Genomic DNA, 14930 nt, shown 5'->3' with positions numbered 1-14930 from the left:
TTGTTTTTTAAAGTTAAGTTTTATATATATTATAAGGTAAGCACCCAGTGTCATCATTTTGCACACTTCATTGTTGAAAAGACTGTCCTTTCCCCGAATGACCGTAAGCACTCTTGTTGAAAATCATTTGATCAGATAGGTTGACTTCGGTTTTGAAGTAATACTATAATTACAGCACAGTTTGCTACATGTAATTTTCATTTGCTGTTTCTGAACTTTTAATATATTGAATTTGGGGGTTGGAGATAACCACTCAGTGGTAGAGCACTTATCTGGCATGCCCAGAGTCCTGGGTTCAAGCCTCAGCACCACAAAGAAAAATAAAAAACTTTCTGTAAAATATTGGACTTGGAAGAACTTAATAGAAACAATAGGATATGCATAATTCACCTTCAGGTAGAATTCAGTTATTAAATAATAATTCAATAGAATTGTAGGTCCTTTTCATTTTAATATAGAAATAGGATTAAAATCTGTAAAGTTTTTAGATATTCTGTATATAAGACATAATCTATCTGGCTTACTTTTTTTTTTTTTTTTTTTCTTTTGTAATGTGAGGGTGATAAGAAGGTCTGTCTGTGCCAAAGAAGAGGAGACTTTGTAAACATATCTACCAACTGCAATATATGATCCTTAATTAGCTCCTACTTCTATAAAAATATATTTTGGATATCATTGGGAAGTTATTAATCAGACTGAATATTAGAATGATAATAGAAAATTATTTTGATATAATTTTTATAGTTCTGTGAGTATATCATTTTTTAAAGATATTTGCTGAAATAGTGGTGAAATATCAGGTCTACAATTAACTTTGAAATGGTTCAACAAAAAGGAAATTTAGCAAAACATTAGCGGTGTGTATAGGTGGTGTGATCATTGTATTAATCATTGTTTATGTTTGATCCCTTTTTAAATAGGTTTTCAAAACATTGTTTCCTCTGAGTTTTAGATTCATCTGTTGGTGTCTTCTACTTAGATCTGTATAGCCCATAAATACCTTAAACTCAATATGCATGGTGTCTTCTAGTTAGATCTGTATAGCCCATAAATACCTTAAACTCAATATGCACCACCTGAACTATTATTTCCTTGTAAACTCAATATGCACCACCTGAACTATTATTTCCTCGTCTTTTTGTTACATTATGTATCTTCTCAGAGGGTTGGTTTTCCCTACACCTTCATTTGGCACCTCTACTTTTAGGAAGCTTTTTCCAACAGCATAAATAATAACCTCTGTCACATATACCACATGATACACTGTTACAGCATTGTGATAAACACCTGTTTCCATTTCATAGCCTCCATTTGTTGACTGAGTTCCTTGAGTGATGATCTTTAATTTTCAGAATCTTTGAACTGTTGAAATGTATTTTCCCCCATTCACCTGAAAATTTCATCTTCTTTGGGACTGCTGACCTTTTTAAAGTGAAAGACACTGAGTATTTTGATCCAGTCCTTGAATGAGTGTCAGCCAATTGAGCATATAATTCTTTTGGCATTTAATAGTTGGTGATTTCTATATTAGCCAAGGTGATCACTAAATAAGGTTGTGCCTTGTCTTTGAAAGGTGGGAAGAAGAACGCTATCCTGAAGGCATCAAGTGGAAATTCTTAGAACATAAAGGCCCTGTGTTTGCTCCACCATATGAGCCTCTTCCAGAAAGTGTCAAGTTTTACTATGATGGTGAGTTGTTCCAGATTGTCAGATTCTTGACCAAGAAAAAGTGTCAGCTTCTATTTAGGGATAGAAGATGAGGAAGGATCCTATTTTCTATTTGTTTCATTTTGTTTTTGTTGTTATGTGGTTTCAAGAAAGGGGCATCAGGTGTTTACTTAACTCTTAAAGACCCATTTGCTACTAAAAAAGTACCACAGGAAAGGAACTGTTAATGTCTTAACCAACATAATCCAGAAAAGCTCACAGCCCATGGTCCACAAGCTGAAGATTTTTATCTGAATTTGATTTCCATGGACCAATTCAGTGCAATGGAGTAGTTAGGAAAGTCTCATTTGAATGGTAATATTTTGTTTTAGTGATAATAATGCCAGGCCAATAAGCTGCTTATCACTGAAAATAGTATTAGTATTTGGTGGAGGATTGATTAGTCTGCTGTCATCCTCTGGGTAGGACTGTTTGATTCTATCATTCGCTCTTCCTAATATAACATTATGCCTTTGGTATATGTGCAGTCAAGTCTGATGAGCTGCCTTTAACAATACCCACCTACGTCTCTTAGAACCTTCAGAATTGTCTATTAGCCATCACCCATTTTTCTGTACTTGGGTTGACATATTTGAAAGTAACCTTCTGTTGTCAGTGTAATATGTAATGTGTAGATGGTAATGTTCAGTTGATTCCCCTCATTCCAAGAGCTCTATGCAGTAATGGCTAGAGTGTTTATGTCCTTGCCAGAGGAGGTCTGGGTAACATCTGTTGAATAGGTGTGGTCTACTGATGAAACTTTGAGAAACACTGGACAAAAAACTGCTGAAAAGCATTGGTGACAAAACTTTTGAGAGCTCTGGTACATCTTTTTGCCCACCAACAGTGGCCTCACTGCCACAGATGCTTATGGGTCTAGGTAGTATAGGTTGAACATTCCAGGTTTGAAATCTGGATACTCAAAAATCTGAAAATTTTTGAGCACCAACCTGACATACCAGGAAATTAAAATTTGTTTTATGCCTGAGAATATTAAAAATATTGCATGAACTTTCCTTCAGGCTTTGAATATAATGTACATATGAAACATAAATGAATTTTGTGTTTAAACTTGGTTGGGACCCATTCTTAAGATTTCTCACACTATTAATGCAAATAGTACAAAATATAAAAAGAAAAAACTGAAATCCTAAACACTGTGGTTATAAGCATTTTGGATAAGGGATGCTCAGTTGTATTTTAAGTTATCCTGAAGGGCTGGGTCTGTAAGCAAGGAAAGGGACAAATATGGGAAGCCAGAATTCCTTTTTTTTTTTTTAAATAATATATCTCCTATGTTCAAATACTAAGACTCAGCAGCAGATAGATAGTACTATGGACTTAACCCCCGATCTTTAGGAGTTTGCAGCCTAACAAGATCCCACAATCCCAATAGCAAATGCTTACTAATATCAGACAAATAGTTTGACCCACATTAGTCAGAGAGCATAGGACAGTTCTTTCAGTCCTCTCAGCTGGGCACTGGGTCATTCTTGGAGATTCTCAAATATGACTTAAAGTCAACACTTTTGATAAAGAGAAAGAGCCTGCACCTTGAGGAAAACTGTCATAAGGTCACGTATTCTGGATTTGGTGTAAAAAAAAAAAATTATTAATAATACAAGTATTCTGTAGCCCTAGTTTGAACTCACCAAGACCTTTAGAAAACTCAACTGCAAAAACCTCACTGAGGTTCAAAGAGATTGAAGGGAAAGCTAGATTTCCTAGTCTTGGAATTTCTCTTTTCAAAATGGGAAGCCAAGGTGTGGATTAGCTGTTGCCATGGTTCCTTTCCCCCATTTTTTCTTTTTAACCTTTATTTATTTTTTTATGTGGTGCTAAGGATTGAACCCGATGCCTCATGCTGCTAGGCAAGCGCTCTTCCACTGAGCTACAACCCCAGCCCATCCTTTCCCCCATTCTTGCCTAGTCCTCCATTATAGAAGCTTCAGTTCCAGGGCTTTAACATTTTCTCAGTTGGATTTCCCTCTGGGATTTCTTCCTTTGATTGTGTAAACTCCCACTCTGCAGTAAGTCAAGAGTATTGATTTGTTAGCTCAAACTGATAATGTCAGTTCTGCCTACCCTCTGGGGAAGAGAATTCTCATGTTCCTTTAGAACCTGCCAGGGAAGGTGGGGGCATCAGCTGGCTGAAGCAGTGAATTGCTGCCTCTGCTAAGGACCTTCAGTTTTCAACTCTGACTCAGCAATTTCCTCTTCTTGGAGCTCAGCCTTTTCCACAAATTGTTACCATTGCCAGGGATTTTTCAAGTCATCCTCCCACTACCCTGCAGCAGGGAGTTGTTAATTCATCTTTTGACAACTTACTTAAAACAAGACAAGTCACAATTGCTTCCTCTATTGGGACAGAATTCAGTAAGATAACCCTGATTATCTGTCTGTGTCCTTTTTTCCCCCAGAATACTATTAATATTTGGTATATACCAAACATATCAGAGAATAACTCATATTTTTATTACCATTTATTTTATTCTTTTGGCTTATATCTTCATTTACATTGGAAACATATCAGTTCTGCTGTTATCTCTGATTCAGGCCTGAATAGGGGAGTTCAATGAAGAGCTGGAAGTCTCTAAATCTAGCTTATCCTCTCCAGATCTTCCTTCTAAAGGAGAAGCTTGAGGGGATTGAGAGGGGGAAGGTATGCCACCTGAACAGGTCTTTTAAATTATGGCCAAACAGATTCTTTCTGTCTACCTTGAATTTGAATTTTGTGCTACAATTCCCCACATTTCCACAGTCAGGAATGATACTTTCCAACCATGAGTTGAGATGCCTTCTGAGTTTTACAATGAATGGATTTCTGGGTAATTTTTAGGTTTCTATATTAAATGTGAACTTCTTTAGTTGAATTGTTAATACCTGTGTATTAGTGAGGCAGTGGAATTTTATTTAACCTTATTTAAAATATAGCCAGATGCTATTATTATAGCATATATTGGTTCATAAAGTTGGATATTCAAGGAAAAAATGGAAACTGACTTTAAGAGAACTATTCAAAGTACTCTCTGAAAAGTAGCTTAAACTCTTTTATTGCTTTTTATCTTATTAAGATATGCAAAACGCCTAGGCTCTATCCACATTTTCTTTACCTGTAAGCAGCTTTGTGAAACATCAGGGCTTCTTTAGAGCAACTTTTATATAAACACTGCATGCTACGAGGAACCCCTAACCATCACTTTTTGCTATGGATGAATCCTAGTTTTTGTAAAAGGCAGCCTCATAGTACCTGTGTTCCAGTGCAGTGCATTGCAAACTCTTATGAATATGATTCTCATTCAAATGCAGTTTCCAATTCAGTAGGTCTTGGGATGGGGGCCCAGACTTCTATATTTCTGACAAACTTCCTCATGATACTGATGCTTTTTTGGTCTTTGTACCACATACCTTGAGTGACAATGTTCTCCAAGAAGGTCTTTAGATTTATGGGAAATCTGGGCTTGCCTGCTATGGATACATATATATATATATATATATATATTTTTTTTTTTTTTTTTTTAATTCATATTCCACCCACCTAACTTTGAAGAAGAAAGATGCCTATTTCTTTTCCCTGCAATTCCTTTCTTCCGCTCCTTGCCCTATCCCTTCCTCCCCTTCTTGAACAGAGGCTGCTTAGCTTAGCAGTGGCAGGAGTCCCTCTGAGGATTTGATTTTTAAAAACCATTGAAGAGGTGTAAAGGACCCTGCTTGCTGAAAGGAAAAGGAAGAGTGACTGGGCCTTCCCCAGGTCATCCCTGTCCTGAGCAGGCACCTGGGAACAGTTAACTGGCATAGTCTCCAGAGAATGAGCCAGGTAAATATCTGCAAAAGAGGAGGAGAATTTAAACAAGTAGATGTAAATCAGTATGTTGTCTTTGTTCTTGTTGTAACTGTTGCCAGACCTTTGTGTTTCATGGGATGGTAAACTGGTTATTAAAGAAGTCTCTAGCACTCAATATTTAAACTTAGAATATCAGTATTATACCTTACTTCTTGGAACCACTTTTTCTTTTAGGTAAAGTCATGAAGCTGAGCCCCAAAGCAGAAGAAGTAGCTACATTCTTTGCAAAAATGCTCGACCATGAATATACTACTAAGGAAATATTTAGAAAAAATTTCTTTAAAGACTGGAGAAAGGTACTGTAGCCCATGTATCCTAGTAGCTTTCAAAAATGTTAAGTCAAATACTTGTAGTATAAATTATAATTTTTAAAAAATTCCCTGATGTAAAATCTCAGTTTTATGAATCTTCTTGTATTAAAAGTTGTATACTTTTTTTTTGTCTGTTTACTTAATGTATTATGGGTGATTTCTATCCAATAAGAAATCTTACATTTTTTTCCTCTCAGCTGTCTTATGACTACAGGAGGGGGTTTAATCAGATTAAGCCAAACAGGAAAACCTCACTCCAGTTGAACAAAGGAAAGTTTGACTTGATAGGACTTCCCTCTGCTGTTGCAGAGAGATGGTAATCTGACATCCCGTTATGTCTTGATTCTTGTTCATTTTGCTTAACCTACTTTCTGCTCTTAAAACCACATATATCTCTCTAGGTGGTTTTAAAAACTCTTCATTATTCTCAGTTTGTGACTAAGGCAGAACTAAAGTTTGTCTCTGAACTAGCTCTGAAAATCAGATTCAATGAGTGAGTAGAGCACGGGTAACGTTTCTAAGAGAGAATGAGTATGGAACTGTTTCTCCCATCACTAAAATAATTGCTGTATATCCATGTCTCAAAGTTTAATTCATATGCCTGAGATTTGTGGCAATTTGCCAAGAGCCCAAGAAACCACATAAGAGTAATCTTTTATCTCCCCCTTTTCTTTTGATTAGGAAATGACTAATGAAGAGAAGAATACAATCACCAATCTAAACAAATGTGATTTTACCCATATGAGCCAGTATTTCAAAGCTCAGTCGGAAGCTCGGAAACAGATGAGCAAGGAAGAGAAATTGGTATTACAGAATTTATTAAACTTCTAGAGAATTTTGGGATAGTGATTAATTAATTTCTTCGGGACATATCATTGACTTTAGTATTTCTCACTCTTCTATGCTAAAGATTGATTCTGCACTAATAAAATTTTCCTAAGGGTTTTACTTAGAGTAAAAATTGTGAATAAGAATTTTGTTCATTAGCTCAGTATAAGAAACCTGGTGTTGTTTTATTGCCCTTAAAAACAGTATTTAAGGATGGGAAAACCTGTCCCACAGTGGCTACTAGATGTTAAGGATTTAAGACAGAGGAAATGATATCAACCATGTACCTCCCTATTCTTTGATCTGTTTTTCTCTGGAATCTAGTCACACTCATCCACTTCTAGTCTTGGCCATGCCCATTGATGAAGGATCTTTCTAGTATCTAGCACATGTGTTTTCTTCTACAGGCTGCCTATTTTTGTAAAAAAGTTTAATTGAAACATAGACACTTCTATTTATTTACATATTCTCTGTGGTTGCTTTTATTCAATAGCAGAGATTAGTAGTTGCAACAGAGACTATATAGCCCTCAAACCTAAACTATATTTTAGAAAAAGTTGTTAACACCTAATCTGTAGGAATTCAGGCTAGACTTTTATTAAGTTAAGGATGTTAAGGGATCCTTTGTACTTCAAGGCCCTGTAGTTTCAGATTTTAAAGGACCTGACAATGTTTGTATAATTTAGGTCATTCAATTTACATTTATTTTCGGTCTTAGTTTGGTTTGTTTTAATTTAAAGATGACTTTGGAGCTTTGTTCTTGAACTGGTGATTCAATATAGAACATTTTTATAAACATTACCTTCTTAGCCCTTGCCAAATATACAACCAGCAAATTCTGTTTCCACCCACAAGGCAGCAGAACTTGGTTATTAAATTACTATTTATAAGATGGTGAACAGTTGACAGAAGATAAGGAGGTTGGAAATCCCCCTTCCCACAGGAGGAGCAAGTATCACAAATTATAAAGTAGGGGCTGGGGTTGTAGCTTAGTGGTAGAGCACTTGCCTAGCCATGTATGAGGCACTGGGTTTGATTCTCAGCACCACATAAAAATAAATGGATAAAAATACAGGTCTATCAACATCTAAAAATATACATTAACAAAAGAAAGTATAAAGTATATATACTCATATACCTAGGAAAGAATCCATGAATAGGTTTGTCTGGGCTTAAAAACCCTTATGAGCAGACACCGTGTTAGGACGAAGGGGAAGGAGGAGAAGCACTTAAAGCGGCGGGTGCGGGAGTGGGGTTGGACCCAGGGCGGCAGCGGCGGATGGGGGATAGGGGGAGTGACTGGGCGGTGCGGGCGCAGGATATGATGCTGTTTCCAGTTACAACACAGGGATCACAACAAACACAGCCGCCACAGAAGCACCATGGCATTACTTCTCCTATCAGCTTAGCAGCCCCCAAGGAGACTGACTGCATACTTACACAGAAACTAATTGAGACTCTGAAGCCCTTTGGGGTTTTTGAAGAGGAAGAGGAGCTGCAGCACAGGATTTTAATTCTGGGAAAATTAAATAACTTGGTGAAAGAGTGGATACGAGAAATCAGTGACAGTAAGAATCTTTCACAATCTGTAATTGAAAATGTTGGAGGAAAAATTTTTACATTTGGATCTTAAAGATTAGGAGTACATACAAAAGGTGCTGATATTGATGCATTGTGTGTTGCACCAAGACGTTGATCGAAGTGACTTTTTCACCTCGTTCTATGATAAATTGAAATTACAAGAAGTTAAGGACTTAAGAGCTGTTGAAGAGGCATTTGTACCAGTTATCAAACTCTGTTTTGATGGGATAGAGATTGATATTTTGTTTGCAAGATTAGCACTGCAGACTATTCCAGAAGATTTGGACCTACGAGATGACAGTCTGCTTAAAAATTTAGATATAAGATGCATAAGTCTTAATGGTTGTAGAGTAACCGATGAAATTTTACATCTAGTACCAAATATTGACATCTTCAGGTTAACTCTTGAGAGCTATCAAACTGTGGGCCAAACGCCACAACATCTATTCCAATATATTAGGTTTCCTCAGTGGTGTTTCCTGGGCTATGTGCTAGTAGCAAGAACTTGCCAGCTTTATCCAAATGGAATAGCATCAACTCTTGTACATAAATTTTTCTTGGTATTTTCTAAATGGGAATGGCCAAATCCAGTGCTATTGAAACAGCCTGAAGAATGCAATCTTAATTTGCCTGTATGGGACCCAAGTGATAACCCTAGTGATAGGTACCATCTTATGCCTATAATTACACCAGCATACCCACAGCAGAAATCCACGTACAATGTGTCAGTTTCAACACGGATGGTCATGGTTGAGGAGTTTAAACAAGGTCTTGCTATCACTGATGAAATTTTGCTGAGTAAGGCAGAATGGTCCAAACTTTTTGAAGCTCCAAACTTCTTTCAAAAGTACAAGCATTATATTGTACTTCTAGCAAGTGTACCAATGGAAAAACAGCGCCTGGAATGGGTGGGCTTGGTGGAATCAAAAATTCAAATCTTGGTTGGAAGTTTGGAGAAGAATGAATTTATTACACTGGCTCATGTGAATCCCCAGTCATTTTCCAGCATCCAAAGAAAATCCTGACAAGAATTTCACACGATGTGGGTGATTGGGTTAGTGTTTAAAAAAAACAGAAAACTCTGAAAATCTCAGTGTTGATCTTACCTGTGACATTCAGTCTTTAACAGATACAGTTTATAGGCAAGCAATAAACAGCAAGAGGTTTGAGGTGGATATGAAAATTGCTGCAATGCATATAAAAAGAAAGCAACTCCAACTACTACCTAATCGTGTGCTTCAGAAAAAGAAAAAGGGATCAACCCAGGGTCCCATGCGTGCCACACATGCACGCTGTGACTGAACTATACTCCCAGCCTTTGATGTTACTTTGGAAAACTGCTTTTCTCTCCCCAGCATTGCAAACATTCTTGTCTTAACCTTTTTGTCCCAAGAATTACCTAATTTGGAAAGTGACAAAATATGCTATTTGTTTTAGAATATACATGTAACATAATTACTGCTAAGCAATTTTGTTTTTATATTGTCAGGATGAATATTTGTCTTCTAATTGTTTTTTGACATTGTATTTTTTTTCTTTTATAGTGCTGGGGATCAAACCCAGGGCCTCATGTATATAGCAGGTGCTCTACCCAGCTCTGCTGTTATATAATTAATGAATTAAATTGTACTTAAATGTAAATTTAGTGTGTTTGAAAATATACACTTTGTTTTCAGAAGTGAGTATAAATAGCCATTTGTTTTATTGTTTATTTATAATAGGGGTAATTAGATTGTCCTAGATTCATACTACTTTTAAACTTACTGTTAAATGATGACAGTATTGATATTTGGAATAACTGGTATATAGTTTTAAGTGAATTTTACATTTTATTTTTATTGTGTTTGTTAGGTAGTATTTCTCTAGATAGATCTGTTTAACATAAAGAAAATTATTAATCATCAGGAAATTATTTTATTTATAAATGAACTACAATTTATCTTGTACTAACTACTATTAACAATTTTATTTCCAAAGATACTATTCATTACACATGTTATCCTGTGTAATGTGTATTTTTCAAAGTTTGTTTTTTGTTTTTGGATGAAATTTACCATTTTATGATCTGCCTTGTTTTGAGCTTACTATATTATGACCATCCATCGAGGTTACTTTTTAGTGCCTCCTTAACATTTCTTTGTATGACTATAATTTGATTAAATCCATTTGTCTTTAAATTAAAAAAAAAATTAAAATCCTTATGAAATACTTTCAACCAATGGCTTTGGCTTTTGTGAAGCACTTTTAAAAGTTACATTTTAAAAATACCCAGATAACATTTATAACCATATATTAAGACAGAATCAGATTTTTTGTGTAGTCAGGTTCTTTCCTCCCTCACCCCCGCCCTGCACCAGGGCTGGGAATCACACCCAGGACCTTGAGCATGCCTGTTTGACAGCTCTCCAGCACTGAACTGTATCCCCAGTGCTGAGAAATCTGTTTTGAATCTGTATTTGAGGTTATTTGTTCTAAGTAGATTTTGGGGGGAGGATTTTATTGTCTGTATGAAAAATCCACCAGATGTTTTTCCTTTATTTTACTTCTCAGGTAGACTTTACCATGACCTGTTCTACCATAAGAGATAAAAATAGGTGAGCAGAAAACAGCAATTTGAATCCATTTTGAGTACATCTTTTCTGTATTCCAGAAAATCAAAGAGGAAAATGAAAAATTACTGAAAGAATATGGCTTCTGTATTATGGATAACCATAGAGAGAGGATTGCCAACTTCAAGATAGAGCCTCCTGGGCTTTTCCGGGGCCGAGGCAACCACCCCAAGACAGGCATGTTGAAAAGAAGGATCATGCCTGAGGACATAATCATCAACTGTAGCAAGTAAGTACAACAGTTAAATTCTGGGCCAGAAATGAGGTGTGGAGGGTTTCATTTATTGCCAATATTTAGGAATATTCTCTGGAGTATATTTTAGGTTGACTTATGAGGAGAAAATTTGGAAGTACATGCCCATTAGATATGTAAGGTGAAATTGTTTCTCACTTCTCATTTCCCTGCTTTCTTGCTTTGTTATTTTCACAGAGATGCCAAGGTTCCTTCTCCTCCTCCAGGACATAAGTGGAAAGAGGTCCGGCATGATAACAAAGTTACTTGGCTGGTCTCTTGGACAGAGAACATCCAAGGTTCCATTAAATACATCATGCTAAATCCCAGTTCACGAATCAAGGTAAGTGAATAACTAAGGACTGATCCCCTTAGTGGGGTTAATAATCTTTTTTTTTTTTTTTTAAAGTTATGACAGAATCCATTTTGATATACAAGCACAGACTATATCTTACTCTATTTAGAATCCCAGTCTTGTGGATGTACATGATGGTGAGATTCACTGTGGTGTATTCATGTATGTACATAGGAAGGTTATGTCACATTCATTCCATTGTCTTTCCTATTCCTATTCCCCATTGTCGCTCCCGCCAGCAAGAACGACCCGGAGACGTGATGGGTGGCAAACTTCCCTATTAACAGCTGATTCTTCTTTTTATTTTCTTCCCTTTCTGGGAAGTTATTGTCACTTATATAGGTTATATCAACTAATTAGAATATTCATGATATGTGGGGAGAAGATAGACGTATATGGGTATAACTTGAAGCACCTAAGAATCATGCAAGAATCATGCAGAGGCCCTGACCAATTACTGAGACTTCCTCAAGGTGAAGTTAGTTGTATACGTGCAGAATAGCAGTTTTTCAACCTCACTGGCAGCTTGCCAGGCGCCATCTTGGCCAGGCTCCACCTAGGGCCAGGGGTCCGGCCGAAACCCCGACAGTTCCCCCTTTTTTCTTTTAAAAGAAAAGCTCGGGACCAAGCCTGTCTTAGGCGGAGTGGTCAACCACCGTCCTTACCCGTCATCGGATAACTGCAGAGCATGCTACAGCTCCTGTCTTAGGTTGGTACGGCGTTACCTACTACCTTACCCGTCTGGTCAATGGTCCAGCCTCGCGAGCCACACTTGTGGGGAGCTGCCGGCCTCTAGGGCAGCCATGGCCTGATGGAAGATGATACGATCTCTAACTTGATCTCGGCGCATGCGCATGATAAGGCGTGTGAGGAAGATAACAGTAATAACCATGAACATACAAAAGGCTCCCATACCTGCCCATTGCTTACAAAGCTGAAAGAGGAGGATAGCCAACTTAGCACTTCGGACATAGGGGCTACATTAACTCTAGTAGCATTGAGACTAACAATTTGAGATCTAAGAATAGCAGTAAGATTATCAAATTCGTAAGACCAGTTTGTTTGTAGCTGAGCAGACAAGATTCTAGACAAGTTTGCTGCATAGCTGAAGTTATGATAAGCTATGGGTGTAACACAAAGTCCTCTTAGGTGATAAATGCATCCTACGCTTAACAGTTCCTGCAAAATGTCCATTTGTTCTTGAAGTAAGTCCACTCGCTGGTTCATAAGGAGTATGCCTGCTGTTAGATGTTGGTTTAGGGTCTCTTTAGTCTGTAAGGCTGCAGCTATATTTTCGGCCAAGTGATTGACTGCTGTTGCTGTAGGTATGGCAGTTGCTAGTGCTGCTGTTGCAGAAACCACTATTGCAGTGACCATAGCCGCTGTGATGTCAAATTCTCTCCTGTTTCTTGATAGTAACACTGGCAATTTTGCATCTGTAAGAGAGACTGGGACTGGTAGGAAGGTAGGAACACACATTAAGTCTGCCAGCAGGAACCTAGAAGCATTTTAACATTGAGAGATAGCACAAATCTGAAGTACAATTGAGAGAAGCAGTTGTTTTGTTACATAGTTGAACTGTTCCTCCTAAGAGACTAAAAAGAGGTAGTAAATTAGTTTATTCCGTGGAAACACACAAACTGAGCCGCAGCTCCAGTAAAGCACCGGGTTACCCTTATTACCCAGAGTTAAAAAAAAACCCAAACAAAGAGACAAAGAGAAAGTTTATCTTTAGGGGACCTGAAGGTCTCCTCTATTCCCCCTTTTTGTTTATAAAGAACATTTTTGAGGGTGAGATGTGTATGTTCAACAATACCTTGTTTTTGTGGGTTATAAGGTACATCTGTGGTTAGAGTTATTTTAATTTTAGTGAGGAATTGGTTCTTACCAATTTTAGTTTTTAAAGAAAAATTTAGACTTTATAACGTAGTACAATCTTTAACAGTTGTTTAACCATAATTGTATAAACCCCTATTTTTAAGACAATTGTTCTAAAGAATAAAACTTAAGAGACACAAAGTTAAGAATGAATTAGTGTTTCTAAGAAATCCTTGTCATTTTACCATGTCATTTTACCCTATAGATTGAACTTTGGCTTATATCAGAACATTAGTATTTTACCTTAGGAAAAACCTTAAATAGCTTTAGCTGTTTTACATACACACAACCAACTTAGTTACACACAGACTTGTTGAAACTTGCCCTTTGTTACACACAGACTTTTTTATCCAGAAACATTTTCTTTTACCTTTTACTAAATATATTTTTATACCCAGAACCTTTTATTTATTTATTTATTTATTTATTTATTTTTATCTGTTGACACCTTTTTGTTCACATTTTGAAACAACTCTTATGAAATTTCTGAATTTAGATAAATCACCCTATTTTAATAAGATTAAATATTTTGTTGTTATAGTACCCTTAATTGAAACACAGTTGAAACTTTTGGGACCCTTTATATATAGAATTCCACTTGTTAGGACATAACTTCTAATAACCTTGTTTTTAGTTTAGTGATGACACAAAGCAATTTTAAACCCTTTTATTTACCATCCTATGAAAACACCAATAATGTTTAAGTATGATACCCCATGGAATTTGAGGAGTTAAAAGTACTTGATGTTATTTAACAATTAGCATTTTAACTTTGTAAATTAACCAGACGTCTCTACAAACACATTTGAGTAATCCCATACATGTTAACTCCAATTTATTTATTTTATAAAAACCAAGATATCAGACAAGTGTCCTGAACAGGATCTGCTGCCTCTTTCCTGTTGAAGAAAAGTCCTAGAAGCAATTGATATTAGACATTGTTTAACATTAACATTTCATTAGTTTGACCACCTGGAAACTTGCAAGTTATTTTTAAAAATATTTTACTTTTATTAGTTTACCCAATTTAAATTGAACCCTTTTAAATCACGTGAATAAAAGTATTTGGATCCATTTTTAAATTTTAATTTTAAGAGCACTCAGTTTTGATGCAGATAAGACATAACACCAGACAGTACGACATACAAATAACACAAAATCAAAGGCCTTGTAATTTATAGGTAAATGTTCATTGCAATGAAACAGCTGTTTAAAAAACTTCAGTTGAATAAAAAATAGAACTGATCAAAAAGAAAAAAAAATCATTAACCTAGGTATGCAGGATCAAAATTATGAGCTCAAAAGTACAGCATTAAAGAAAAAAAAAACAAAACAAAACAAGAATCCTGAAGAATAAGTCAGTTTTTTGTAGCGGCCCAGGAGTTAAAACGGACACTTTTTTTTTTTTTTTTTTTTTTTTTTTTTTTTCTTTTCTTCTTATCTTTAGGTTACCCCCCTTTTCTCCTTGAGACGCTGTAGTTACATTCCAATGTGGCAGGGGGAGGGAGGATCACCCAGGACTTTTTAACCCCTTTTTTGCCTGGTTGAGAAATCAGGTTAGGTTTGAATGCAGAAAATCAGAAAA

The 14930-nt window shown here is 36.3% G+C and overlaps 1 protein-coding gene and 1 pseudogene across 1 annotated transcript in view; both read left to right on the top strand.

Annotated features, from left to right (window-relative positions):
* The window catches only part of Top1 (DNA topoisomerase I), an 86251-nt gene that overhangs the window by 52991 nt on the left and 18330 nt on the right, over positions 1-14930 (top strand). The window contains exons 9-13 of the mRNA XM_047542587.1: positions 1574-1689; positions 5726-5847; positions 6544-6666; positions 10922-11109; positions 11311-11455. Coding sequence (XP_047398543.1) covers positions 1574-1689; positions 5726-5847; positions 6544-6666; positions 10922-11109; positions 11311-11455 — 694 coding nt within the window. The remainder of the gene's footprint in view (positions 1-1573; positions 1690-5725; positions 5848-6543; positions 6667-10921; positions 11110-11310; positions 11456-14930) is intronic.
* Positions 7963-10023, top strand: LOC124978317 (poly(A) polymerase alpha-like; annotated as a pseudogene).

This window comes from Sciurus carolinensis, chromosome 2 (genome assembly GCF_902686445.1).
Source record: "Sciurus carolinensis chromosome 2, mSciCar1.2, whole genome shotgun sequence".
NCBI lineage: Eukaryota > Metazoa > Chordata > Mammalia > Rodentia > Sciuridae > Sciurus > Sciurus carolinensis.
The sequence above is the reverse complement of the archived record's forward strand: the minus strand, read 5'-3'. Positions and strand labels throughout refer to the sequence as shown.